Source organism: Manduca sexta, chromosome 20 (assembly GCF_014839805.1).
Source record: "Manduca sexta isolate Smith_Timp_Sample1 chromosome 20, JHU_Msex_v1.0, whole genome shotgun sequence".
Classification (NCBI taxonomy): domain Eukaryota; kingdom Metazoa; phylum Arthropoda; class Insecta; order Lepidoptera; family Sphingidae; genus Manduca; species Manduca sexta.
This window is the reverse complement of record NC_051134.1, coordinates 15,524,323-15,538,738: the sequence shown is the minus strand read 5'-3', so window position 1 is coordinate 15,538,738 and position 14,416 is coordinate 15,524,323. Positions and strand designations below refer to the sequence as shown.

The following is a 14,416-nucleotide window of genomic DNA, read 5'->3' as shown; positions in this document are numbered from 1 at the left end:
CATTTTTTGGCTACAGGAAATAAATATCACTTATGGCCGATTTCAGTTATCATCCTAATCACAAGCTTCAGAGTTCCGACTAACAGTAAGAATAAACCTTTTAAAATCAATACCTAATTAGTACGAATTTCAAACAAATTTTTATCTATTAAATAAAATCGACGCTAAGATTGATACGTGACTAATTGTTATTTTTTTTTGTTTATGTCACCTATAGGTACATAACGATACACAAAGCATCCACACAAGATTGAACTAAGATTCCTTAATTTAATGACATGGCAAAATAAGTGCAATCAAAGGTCCAATTACCTAGAAATCAATGCCGTGGCACAGTCGGGCCGCGCGGCAGGGGCGAATCGCCCCAGGACGCCACCATAATAGATTAGTAGTCACAAGTAGTATAAACATTGCGTTGCATATCCAATAACGATTTGCCATTGTTATAATATGTATCTAGTTTATCTACAGCCATACAAGTGTGGCAACTATTTGTTAGAAACTAGTAAAATGGTAATTGGCTCTGTATTGCCACTTCCAATTAGTCAAATAATAGCACTGGCTCACACTGGGTCCTTTTTTATTATTTGTTTTATGCTGGCATTTACATTAATTCAAATTTAAAAGCTTGTATGTATCTACATATACCCAAATAAGTACTCAGACAAATTAAAAATTTCAAATCACCTGCACAATTTTTTATTATTTCAAAGAAAATCTTCACAAAAAAAGGGATTACTTTATTTCACACACACAAAAAAAACCTATGTATTGTGTGATTTATATTTTGAATTTGTTCAACTAATTTTGTACCTGACTATACTTTTGATTTCATAATAAGCACAAAAAATAAATATTGCACTCTTTCCTATCTTATATATGAAGACCTTTAACATATATGCTTTTAAATCCATTTTTCTTGAAAGGATATGTATGTGTATAAAAATATATTTAACGCAAGCTATATAGTATTACATTTCAACTTTATAGCCTTTGAAAGTTAGCACACTAGTTATTAGATAGCATGAGCTTATCAATGGAGTCCTTTAAGAATGCTTTCAATATCAAATCCTAAATAGGAGTAATTCCAATGGTAATAATAGTAAAGGGTACTTTTGAAGGCAATCAAAAAAACTGTGCCAAGTTGTGAAAATGGGTGACACAACAGGTTCTATCATTTTAGTTAAATCATGTTTCCTAAACTACTTTACTGTCATAAAACATAGTCTAATATAAAATGATAAAGCATTTTACAAACCTACAAGCATTTTGAAATTCAATAAATCAATCATGCATCAGTAAATCTTACTTGTATAATTTGACTAATATTACACTGTATCCACTTCAATATTTATCCTAAATACTGAAGCTGGGTCAGCCAATTCTATCCTAATAGCATTTTCAAATTTTTTAAATATCATAGAGAACTCCATAATATTTTGAGGTTTAGATTCTATCCACATTTTGTCAAACTCATAAAATAGGTAACAGTAAAACTTGTGAAACAGTGTTGCGCTAGGCAGACATGATTTATCATTAAACATAAATGTTTTAGCTGATCCATCTTTCAACAGGTAATATGCCATTGATGTTAGGTTAATGCCAACTATTGCAAATGTATAACCATATTTTGGGTGCTGAGAGTGACTAAGTACATGGCTTGACGCCTGTGGATATGCTGATGCAAAGAACAACAAGTTTTCTAATCCAAGAAGTCCCATACCACGAAAATCAGTCTTTGGATCATCACCCTGCAAAATAGATAAATTAGTGTATATACAAATTCATTTTATTGACAGGTTAAAGGCTAATTGACTTGAGCAACATATTTTTGTGAGACTAAGTTTCATACATATTTAAAATCAGCATGATTTTCTTTTTTTGAATATAGTTAAACTTTTTCGAAAAAAATGTCGCTTAAATCAATTAACCTTTAACCCGTCGATATGATATAAAATAGTACTGAAGAGCACTTGATAGTTTATAAACCAAACAACGTACCTGAAACCCTATGTATTGCCATTGCTTTGTGATGCGGGATTCTAATGGTTCTTGAGGGACCAAAAGTGACCATAGTCTCACCAATTTCTCTTCATGTTCGACATTGTTACTATCAAATTGTGTTTTTCTTAATTCTTCTATTTCATTTACTAAGCTTCTGTAACTCCATATTTGTTCTAAACATCGTCTAAATGACACGATGAAGGAACCATGCAATTTAGGATTTATCTTTTTTACCCTTATTATGATAGACACAGAGGGTCAAGAATGCTGTAAAAATTATTCGGAGTGAACCGTTTTTCTAAAACTACAGCATCTAAGAAAGAAACAACTTCTTGTACATCTCTGGTTCGTGACAACATTAATGACTTTTCTACATTGCAAGTCCTTGCAGCACCAGCTTTGTCACCGTAGCATATTCTTTGAAGTTCACACAGTTTGGTTGTTTTCCTCAATAACCATTTAATTATAGGTCGTAAATACCATTGAAGAAGTGACCAAACATTAAACACTATCATTTCTCCCCGTTGTTTTTTAGATGTTCTTGTAATTAGATAAAATCATAACTATGAAAAAAACTATTAGTATTCACGATGGTTTTCACTGTTTCAGTATTTTTGTTGTCATGACTACATTTTCTTTTTTTTTTTGTACAATGTGTCAAATCACAAATGTCATTATAAATTTTTTTTTATGGCAATTGCTGAAGGCAATTGTTGTACATTATGCCAACTTCAATTTGAGATTATATTCTTCTTGTTCTGAGTTATATTTATTCGCCAAAATGATGTTAGACTTTATTTTATTTATTTATTTATAGCCATGGATAGATCTCCTTCAGCCGAAAACTTTGGACTACAGCATTTTACACCTTCAAACTTTCCCAAAAATAGGAATTTTAGAAAACTTACACATTCCTGACTCCTAGTGCTGGGCCCTTATTCTGTATGATAGTGTAAACGCGTAACGCGGCCGTGTCATGTTATCTCCGAGAAATGTGCGTGGAATGGTATTCTGTAAGTCAAATTTCTATAGTCCTAAACATGACGCGTTGTGTTACGTGCTTGTTACGCACTGTTAAAATAACGTGCGGGATAGAGAATAAGGCCCCTGTGCTTCATAAAAACACAATCCATTTTCTAGAATTGAATGCTAAAAAAAAATAGGCTACTGTAAAAAAAATATCTCGAGATTTATCTTTTCCTCAAATTTCTATTAATGTAAAACAATTGGTTGTGGCTAATTAGGCTGATTTCATATGAGACTATTTATTTAATTTCTGCTTTGTTACATTGTCATATATAATTGTTATAATATATGCGTTTGAGAGTGATTAGAATAAAAATAAGATCTAAGTACATCTCTCTCGTTCGTGGCGCCCTCTAGCAGCTGGAGCCTGGAGCCCTGAATGACCCAGCACGATTCTCCTAATACTGGTAGGTATTAGATACGAAGAACTATTTTGACTTCCTATTTATATAGAAATTACACGGACGTATTCTGGTTACGGGTCCTTTTAGATATTTGTTAAGAGAGTTTAATCATGGAAACACCACATTTATTATGAATGCACCTCCTATTTTTGCATGAGTTTCTATTGCCGGAACACAACAGCGCATGCAGATTGCTGCTAAACAACTGAGCGGCAGAAATAGATATCGTGGTGGCATCTACTCAGAAAGATCGTCGAGTGGGTATAGTAGGATGGGTTCTACCCCGTAGTCCATTAGGAAGAGTTGTTCAAATAGGAAGTCGTTATTACCCGCATATACTTAGGTATCCGCAGTTCACCGTGCACGTTTTAAAACGACGCCTTTCTAAAGTTAGGTAGCAAGTTGTCTACCTGTTTCACCAGCCTTCTTTAGAATAGGAATATTGTGTTGTATGTACTTATACAAATTACTTGTAATTAATATAATTGTTGAAAATAACTTTATTATATGGGTACCCATTAGGTAATTGTTTAGGCACTTTAAATTAAATTAAACTGAGAATTATTATGTCGAATTTGTGTTTTATTTGATGAAAATTTTAATTCATAAATTTTACAATAAAATTATTTACAATGGCGTACAATACAAATAACAGTCAGCGCGCTGACGATATAATTATTTACAAAGGCAATATTCGATTAGATTTAAAACTAATTTAAATATAAGTGAAATTGCAACCATACCAACAATAACTTAGCACTCTGATAAAAACTGCAGTCGGGATTAAGTACATATTCGTGACATGTTTGAAATTGTTGTTTACTTGGTGAACTATACCTAATAGGGCCAGGTCTTAGTATAGGTATAGACTCCATTACATTATGAAGTGCTATCTATTATAAAAATACCATTAAATAAAACATTCGGTAGCGTTATTATTACAGTTTAACGACATTATCTACTTACATCGGAAATATTTTATAAAACAATTGGTATAAACAGATATATATTTAATGTTGTTCTTAGCTACACATAATTATTAATTTACTTATTTGTATCATGACGGATTTTTTATCTTGGAATACATATTCACAGAATACGAAGATATTATTTAATTTAGTAACTTATCAATTGCTTTTTAAGGTTTTACAATAATCGTAAAATATTAGAAGCTTTGTCTAAACATTTTTTGACTACCAATTGCATTACACATGTTGCTCAAATATATAGGTACTTTAGCTGGCCTAGTGGCGCCAAGGAGCGAAAAATATACGTAAGTATTAATACAACTTACTCATAAATATCTCAACACCATTCCAGCTAAATGCGGTATAATCACTTTCAATCGGCTAGCTACCTACCTGGCATACCTAAGTTTTCAAAACGTGATCTTTTTTATTTGACTAGTCACAAATGCCATCTAATGCAAGCATCGCCGTAGCATCTAGCTTGGATTCTTATATTTTTATTTATTTAAGTAAATTAATGCGTTTCATGATTCGTCGCTGAAACATAATATTATAGAAGGTGAGGCATTTTGTAATATAACGTTAATCGTCGATAGTCGGCTAAATTGTGTGTAAAATAAAACGTCATACAAAATATTCGGACCTAAAAAACTGAACCTGCTAAGTACACATATGTAATTTATAGGCAGTAGCGGCCTAACTTATGGGAGATGGAATGGAAAATCTTTGCGAGGCATCTTTACCTGATCTGATGATAAGGAGTGTAAATAATGTTTTTGCTTTGTGCTCCTTGCATGCGCGAGGCTTTGGGGAGTTGCACCCAAAGAGAATATAACCACAAAGTTAATTTTCATCGTTCATCACTTCCTAAGGCCACCACTATTTATAGGAGAGGAATATAATTGCACAAACGTACCAATCAGTGAACGTGAACCAGTGCAAAACGTTTCACGATAAGTCAGTCGTCAGCCTGCGGCGTTAGAAATCGGAAAAAATGATGGACCTTCCCAGAAAATAATTGGACACCTACAAAAATGGTCTTCTGCATTCAGCGTATGAATGATTGTTCCACTTCCCAAAACATAATATTGATTAAAAGAATTTAACTAGTAAACTGGATACCTAGGTAATAGTAATACTTATTTCAGAATAAAGTAGTGGAATGAAATTACGTACACGCATGTCTAGGTACATTAAAGTCACAAATATTAGATTCTTATAAGTACAGTATAATAAATTCTGAAAAGAAACTCGTTATATTGTAAGTATTAAATTAAATAAATCTTTATATTTAACATTTCTCCAATGATTACAAGCACACTATGGTTGGTAATATATAACAATACATTGATTCATAACTGGTTAAATCTTTATTCTAGAGCAGTTTAAGATTCATTTAGCTTTCTCGATAATTAATTCAAAGCATGGTTTCTTTATGAGTCCATTAACGAGAAATCAAATATATTAACAGTCTTTAAAGATTTACAATAATACCATTACTTATATTATAGTTTGTCATCAGGTATTTCTAAACGGGTCTATAACATTTTGTGTCATTAAAAGACACTATTGTATGTAGGTATGTGAATTGAAAACAATGACCATGTAGACACAGATTAAGAATAGTTCTGTAACTATAAGATGGAAACTATAAGATGAAATAAAGCAGTTCGGTATATGGGGCAACTAGTTTCAGACAATACGCCGCAAATTATTATATCTAGATAGAAGACCAAATTAATTTTTAATTCTCAGAGTTGCGACCGATGTCTACGTATTTTTTGTTAGCGGCTTCTTCGTCTACTTCGTAAAATATGACTGATGACTAACTTTAACTAGGCAATGATATGAGTTTTTAGACTGATGGTAATTTTAGGTACGGGCCACGAGGTATGTACTTAAATAGAGAAGTCAAATGATTTAGCATTAGTTTTCGTTATGGTGGCAGAAATTTCGATTTATTTGCATTTAAAAATAAATTATTAGTTCTTTTACTTAAAATATGTTCTCACTAATGTCTTTTCATGCATTATATCCATAATATTAATATGCTATAACGTTCTATATTTGCATTTACGTTACAAACATCTCGTGATATTAAATTCACTAAAACCCGATTAGGGCTTTATGGCGGTTGTTATTAATTATTAAATACTGTAAATAAATATTGTCAGCTATAAAATATTTTCTTAACTTACGACTTACATACGCAGTAGATTTAACGAATAATCTACTTAGGTACATTCAAATCTCTCTTGTAAAATTACTAATCGGGTTTTAATGTTTTTAGTAGGTACCTACTTACGTACGTTCGCTTAAATATAATAAAGGTAAGTATTTTTTTAGTTTGCTTGTGCATTCTATACGAAACTTTTATATTTGTGTATTTCACCAGTCAGGTCCAGAAAAGTTATTTAATGTTGATCTACGCAACGTTCAAATAATAATGTCGGCATTTGTACTATAATACGTGAAGTAGGTATACCTTACACTATACATAACAAATTCCGGAATTAAACCAAACAGAATATACAAATAATTGGTAAGCGGGTAAATATTTATTAACATTTCTAGATCTGACAAGTGCTTACCATAGTATACCTATAATCTTGGTGTTCCAAGCATGTATCCAAGCATTCGCATGTTTGGTGATACATTAGGCACTATAACAATAAATCCATCTCTAAAAACTTGTAAGTATTTATTATTTCCTTTTGATACATAGAGTGTCCGCAGGCACAATTTTGACTATAAATTCGCATTGTATTCGAACCATAGCAAGATGATAGAAAAGATATTTTACATTTTTTATAGCAATTAATCAATGAACTGGACCGCACCGTTTACTTTCATTTGAGGCTTATATAGAGTTCCTGAGAAAATCGGCGGTCGCTTTGATGACATGCCTTTGCCAAACAATTTGATTTATTGATCCATTATGACCTTTTCTTGTGGAATTAACTCTTTTTTAGAGTATACACTAAGTTCTCGACAACAAATAAATGGTTGACAAGAAAATTTTTCATGACAAACCTCATTGCTTAGATAAGGAGACTGCGGCAAAATGTGCGTCAGATTGGAGGAGTTATAACGCTTACTGGATAGCATTTGGTTATCCTCTCCCAATTATAAAATCCGCATTATTAAACTCTTAAAATATCATATAATTTTTCAATCGCTGATTATTTTTGATTTTTTAAAAGACAATAATCTGCCGGCAGACACCTTATATTTATAATTCTACTATCTGTTAGTAATAAATTCAACTTTAGTAATTTTGACACACAGTATAGCAAGTATTGGAATATACTTAATAAGCTTAGGATTCTCTCAATTATCATAAGCCTGCCCAAAGTCAAGTGCGTATTTTAAAGCTTAATAAACCTAATAATATGCTGCAAAAAATAGTATATATTCTGAGACAACTACCTAAACATTATATTAATGTTCATCAACTATGATATCTTTACAACAATAAACTTAAATATTACAAATTTAGGTAGTGCTAGCAAGCGATTCTTATACGAGTATATGAGTGGGCAATAATTACAATTATATTTAGACGCTCATTTACGAAACAAGGCGAAAGGCAATTTTCCTTAGATAGATCAGTTTAGTGACATCATAATGATCCAGGGAGTCGAGTCATAGTAATTCCTCATGGAGTAAGTCTTTAAAAACAATATAGTTGCGAACGGTAGAACGGAGCTATATTTTGAGTTAAGTACCTACTTTGAGTAGGTAATATGATTAGAAACTTTATTTGACAAGGACTAAAACGGTCTACACAAGTAGCTCTGAGTAATTCGTGAATAAAAAAGAGTAGGTTGGTGACATGGTTAGGCGGACTACGTGGCCAGAATATTTACTTAATCATGGAAGGCAATGAGCAAGGCAAAGATCAACAGATCGAGTGTGGAGGTTCAATAGAGCAAAGGCCCTGATTTCAATTGTCGTTAGAAGTTGACGGATATTAATCGTATGTACGGATGTCTGGCCTACCTAGGCTATTAACAATATCCGGCTGCATATTTCGGATTAAAATAAAAACAATTTCGTATTTTCGTGAAAAAGCGTCTAAATACTCCGAATGTTATTTAAGAATATAGCAGTAAATAATAAGTTGCAATTTATAATATTATATAGGTACAGAGATTATAAGTTATGCAGATTGTTATCTGTATTTAATTAAGTCTGACAGTCTTTAGCTGTATTTAATAAAGTCTAAAATCACAATTGGTGCATTTCTAGTCAAATAATTTGACATTATTACAATAATATGATATAAAATAAAGGTTGATATTATGCAATGTTTAGACTTGTTGGTGATACTGATATTTATATAAAGAAGATAAAGTGACACCGAGTAAAAAACAAAGGAAAGCAATCTAAGTATACCTGTATCATTATTACACGATAGGAACTTAAATACGGACAGAGCAGGTTACACGATAAAGACAGTAGAGATACATAGTTACAAAAACATATTAGATAATATAAATTTATTTTTTGGGGACATAAGTTTCAACGATGAAATATTAAGTTATTAAGTAGCCTTTAAGTTTATGAAATAAGTATTTATACAACATTATATAGAAAAAGCAAAATATAATATTATACTTACAAAGAAGGACCTTATAAGGCGAATGATATGTTATTTTTACCTTATATTTTAGATAGGTATTATAAAATATTTAGCAAATTTATAATTTGTTTCATTTTTTGGAAGGAAACAATATAATAAATCTCATTGAACGGTAATAATTAAATTATCCTCAGAGGCGACTTGATAAGTCCGTATCTTCTACGGGAAATAATAGTTTTTACCTCCTATATCAATTTGATTTCATTTTTATCCTAAAACCTGTCGTAGGTACTCGGTGCTGTCCTACGAACTTGATGCAAGAAATTCTCCATTGCGCGGTGCGGCCAGCTCTACTCAACGTATGGTCCGCTAAGCTAGTGCATGTGACGCACTTGACTTTAAAAAAAAATACCAAAATCAAATAAAGATTTCCCATAGTCATTTGATTTGTATACTAATCTCATAAGAATAAAATTATTCAGTTTATTGTAAATAAGTACTTTTTATCAAAATAAATAAAACGTAAAAATTTTGATTTAGGTCAGTGAATTTAGTTAAAAAAAACTGATTTTATATCCTGTGAAAACACGGACTTATTAGTATAACGCCATTCACATAATATAGACACAGAGAGACGACAGCATTAAACATAAGTATATTTTTCTAAGTTTTGATATATATTTAACCTTTAAAACTTTTAAATAATAGAAGGACTTTATAACAACCATGACAGGAGTACTACAGAACTAAACTAGGCACATCTATCTTGATCTTCGATCCTATAGCCGACAGTGCAATTGCGAGATTTTTATCAAGACTGTTTATTAGCAAAATAATATTACGTTCAACATTATAGCTTTATTTCTGTGGTATTGTGTTAAATATAAGTTATATATTTACGTAGCCAGAAAATATAATAACAATTCATAAATAAAGATTATCAATGACATATATCTAAATAAAGACATGGTTTCATTGCAGAGTTGGTTATTCACTGGATATTCAGCCCTGTAGCACTCTCTAATCTCAACATATTTCTATTATTTATCTGTAAAGGTTCGTAATATTCATACAGATTAAGTGGTATACGTGTGATTGCTTTATTTCTAACATCACCTGTAGTGGAGATATCCCTTTCACAATATTTTATCAAATATTTCAATTACTATAAGTACTTAGTTATAAGGCAGTATTTGAATCAGCCAAGGATTTGCACGATAATTTATATTTTAATCTTTCGCCACCGCCTTAGTCCCAAAGAACCATATTATAATTGAAATTGTTATTTGTAAATTTTGGGATGATTATATAAATTAGTTTAATAATATTTTACCTTTATCAACAATTATAATTGTATTTCACGGTTTATGGCATTGCATTGTCCACATAATTGATTGTAAGTACTTAAGTCTTTATTTATTAAAGTCATTTTTAATTTGACTAATCTAATTTAATTCGTTTTATTCTTACAAGGAGTAAGAATTGGCCATTGACATGTTAGAATTACTTATAAATGAAATAAATTAAGAAATCCTGTTAAAACTTGAATATAAGTATCTGGAAAATTATACATATATTTAGCAACGTTGTTAATTTTAATCAAATACAAAATACAGGTTTAGTTTTGAAGTAAGTACTAAGTAAAAAAAATGATACATTTGTTTTCATTTAAACTCAGACCAGAAAATACTAATTGAAGAAACATAAACAAAGAAATGCTATAAATAATTTCTGATCTTAAACAATTAAACCACAGTTTATATATCACGGAAACATTAATATTGTTTGCCGAACGTAAATATCTTTATACTTTATAGTTAATTTATTTATATAGTAGAAACGCACCATTCGAATTTATATTATATACTTCAGAAAATTTAGGTAAAATTGACTCGTTAGTTAACAAATGCACAAGAGTTGAGCCCGGATAATATACAATATCTATCCTTTAAACAAGCGTTAACTTATACGAACATACATGCAAAGAAAATCATAATACTTATTATCTTAGGCAAAAAATATTTAATGATATGAGTAACGGATACACGAAAAATTCTGTTACATTTAACTATGAAAACTGGTATAAATAATGGTTATTTTACTGTTACATACCAAGTTCACAAAATACTCATTTGTATTTGTTGATATCATGTCCAAATTCGCACTACTTAACTTATGTAAAAATGTAGACATATTTGATATTTTCCAGAAATTAATGTACAGATGTGATACGTCACGTTAATATTGGTTAGCCGTGATTTAATGATTAAATATTATTAAAATTAGATATTTAAAAAAAAAACAGTATAAGAATTAGTTAATAATAATATATAATTAATAATAATAATAAGTTAGCGCTAAATTGCACTTGTGCGACCTATAAACTGAATTGATGAAATTAATATTCAGTAGTACGATGTAACAAAAGTTTTCGTGCATCTCAACCGTTAGTTTAGTTGGGTATGTGATGAGTGTAATTTCTTGGGATCTGTGAACTTACCTGACAAGTATGGCGTTTTAAATTTACACAATATATAGGTATATACTTAGTAATTACTACGTATATACCTGTTTTTATTTAATAATTTATTACAATCATTTTGTGTTTTAAGCACAGCCAAAACGTGTTTTCTTAATTGTTATTGTATTTAATATTTCGTATATAAAATCTAATATCCAAAACATTAGACTCGTTGGTCCACACTTATAGCCAAAGGCATACTGTCGATGACAATATATTTTATAAGAAAATATTGAGTGTGTAAGTACCGAATACATATCGGCATTAATGCGATAATATTTTTCACAAAATGGATAATTGATTGCAAAATATATAATTTTGTTAACATACGCACAGACGGAGAGCTTTGCTTGTTTATAATATATATTATACTATAAGGACAGCAGCTAGCTTTACGTGAATGCTATGTTTTATTATTACGGTGAGTTAAGGATTAACATTAGGTATAATAATTATAATTAACTTAGCATCGATCTACCTACGCAACATATAAGGTGACGGTATGGTCTCACAGCACAATATTTAGATACTATCACGAGTATCTCGTTACAATTTAATTAAATTTATGTCAACAGCAACCTTACGTATCAATAGGTGTAATTCATATTAAATATTTACAGCCAGCGGCACATTACACCAAGTTTTTTTAATCACTAGATTTTATTCAGGCAAAAATAATGCTTTCACAAATAGAAGGCATGTTCATGGTACGAGGTTAAACAAACGGTACGAACACATTATAACTAGGTACATTAAATAAACAATATAATATTGTTTAAACAGCATACACCTCTAAATTCAGTGACAACTCATACGCCATCGAGTATATTAGAATTAAAAAAATATAACGACTTGAGCTTTACCTACGCATCTACATACGAGCATAACTTCTTACAACACGAGTATTTAACGTAAACTTACAAATCAGAACAACATGGCCGTTGCCCATTGCACACTGCCCATGTCGAGAACATTATTCATCCCATGCATCATGCAGGTGTACGTGACAAAAGTAAACTAAGAGCTATTGTGATTATTCCTAATTAATATAAAAAGTCATGTCTTTTATCTATCTTACTATAGTAATTTTCTAAACTTAAAAGCAATAAATACAACTGTACTAAATATCTCTAAGTTTGAAATAGATTTTTTATAACATATCACTATGAGTGGGGCTGCGCCGTAGCCAAGATTGTCTAAAGCGTAAATGAGCCAGGTCCACGGTCCATCTACTGTTTCAAAAATTAGTAAGTCTTCCCTTCCTCGTTCCTGAAGAGTCAGTAATACATGATTGATTCTTATAGAACTGTAGTTGTTCTAGTTAGGTGACAATCATATACCATGTCACTTGCTTTTTGCTATCATGTAGCTTTACAAAACACCCTGTATTCAATAGCGATGACCGTAGTAGTGGACTCCTGGGGACCGGCGCACACTGGCAGGAAGGTATGGCGAGAGATACATCTCTACATGCAAGCGCATACTGACGGCCATTGCTATTCAACTGCATCATAAAGCATGCTGATATCAGCGCACCGAGGCCTTGTTTTAGCCACAACGATTATTCATGAAATTTCAACCGTAATGGTATAATATTAGGGCAAAGTACTATTCGTTACCTAAATATTCTGTGTCAAGCCTTCCCGCCAGAGAGCGCTGAATCTTATAGATACCGAGATTTACATAGCATTTACGTGGCTAATGATCCCTCATTGACTTATATAATAATAGCCATGTAGTATTCATGTAGTTTTACGCACTGAAGTATAAATAATTTCTCTCGAATTTTTTTGAAACTCATAGAAAATTCGCATGCCTGTACCGTCAATCGACAATCGTTAGCTACAGCGACAGTTCCTCGACAATGCATCATGTTCCATGATCATACATAATATTATGTCCCTTACGATCACTACAGTTTATTCACAAATCATTGACGTCAACTCGTCATAAATATTGCAGTGTGTGTATATCGAACTGGTACAATAGGTATATGTATCTTGGTAAATACGAAATATAAAAACACGCAATCATCATCCGTTCACACAAAGCCAGTAGCAGCGGTAAAGTAGAGGCAGCATTAAGAAAACGCTTTGTAGTGAATGAAGAAGAAGATGAGGAACACGGCATAAGCGGTGGGGAACGTGATTCGGGCGATGACGTCGATGGTCTTCGCCACTCGAATTGGGTGCGGCGGTTCTTTTTTGCGGACCTGGACGAAACATGGCTGAAAGAAATTAATTTGCAGATGAATGATGATACTGTAAGCCAATACTGTGATTTATTTAGGCTGATGAATTATACCTTCATTAAAATAAAACTATTTTTTATTTCATATATTTTTGGTTATAAAACTAAATGAATCGTGCCAGTGTTATTATTTTATTATATAGGTTCAATAGAATACAGGGAAAAGGTGCTAATGCAAACCCGTCTATATTAACTAAACGCGCCAGTGAGTATATTTTTCCACACTGAACGAGAGTGGCAATAATATAATGAACTGACCTTTATGTAGGTACATTGTAACCAGTTACTGTTAGTAAGTACAATAGGTTATGGGGTTACCTCAATCTTGAAGTGAATCAATATCATGAAACATGCAAAGCTGGGTAATCTCTTAATGAATTCAGTTAGTAGTTTTCGACGTTACGAGTGAAAAAATTATCACCTTTTCCTTTGTTTCATTTATTATCAAATGAGTTTGCAAGTGGTTATATCTATGCAAGCTTAATATTTTTTTTCAACTAACTAGGTTAGATATATGGAATGTTGTTGCATACTATATGTAATTTGATTATAGGTACTTAATTATAATTCAAATTCAGTCAACTCATCTATGAAAATATATTTTCTAATTTCGAGAACTGCTAATATTCTTTAATTTTTTTCCTCTTCTTTTATGTAA

At 31.4% G+C, this 14,416-nt stretch overlaps 2 protein-coding genes across 3 annotated transcripts in view; both read right to left on the bottom strand.

The window, feature by feature from the left end:
• Positions 1–932: 932 nt before the first annotated feature.
• LOC119189922 (ELMO domain-containing protein 2-like) lies at positions 933–2,659 on the bottom strand. Its single transcript, XM_037440741.1, is given in 3 exon segments — positions 933–1,751; positions 2,002–2,258; positions 2,261–2,659. Coding segments are annotated over 3 exon segments (939 nt in total). The 5' UTR covers positions 2,520–2,659; the 3' UTR covers positions 933–1,328.
• A 4,455-nt stretch (positions 2,660–7,114) lies between these two features.
• Positions 7,115–14,416, bottom strand: part of LOC115449240 (glutamate-gated chloride channel) — a 79,191-nt gene continuing 71,889 nt past the window's right edge. For both annotated transcript variants that reach the window (XM_037440737.1, XM_037440738.1), the window contains one exon: positions 7,115–13,735. In XM_037440737.1, coding sequence (XP_037296634.1) covers positions 13,589–13,735 — 147 coding nt within the window. In that variant the 3' untranslated portion in view covers positions 7,115–13,588. The remainder of the gene's footprint in view (positions 13,736–14,416) is intronic.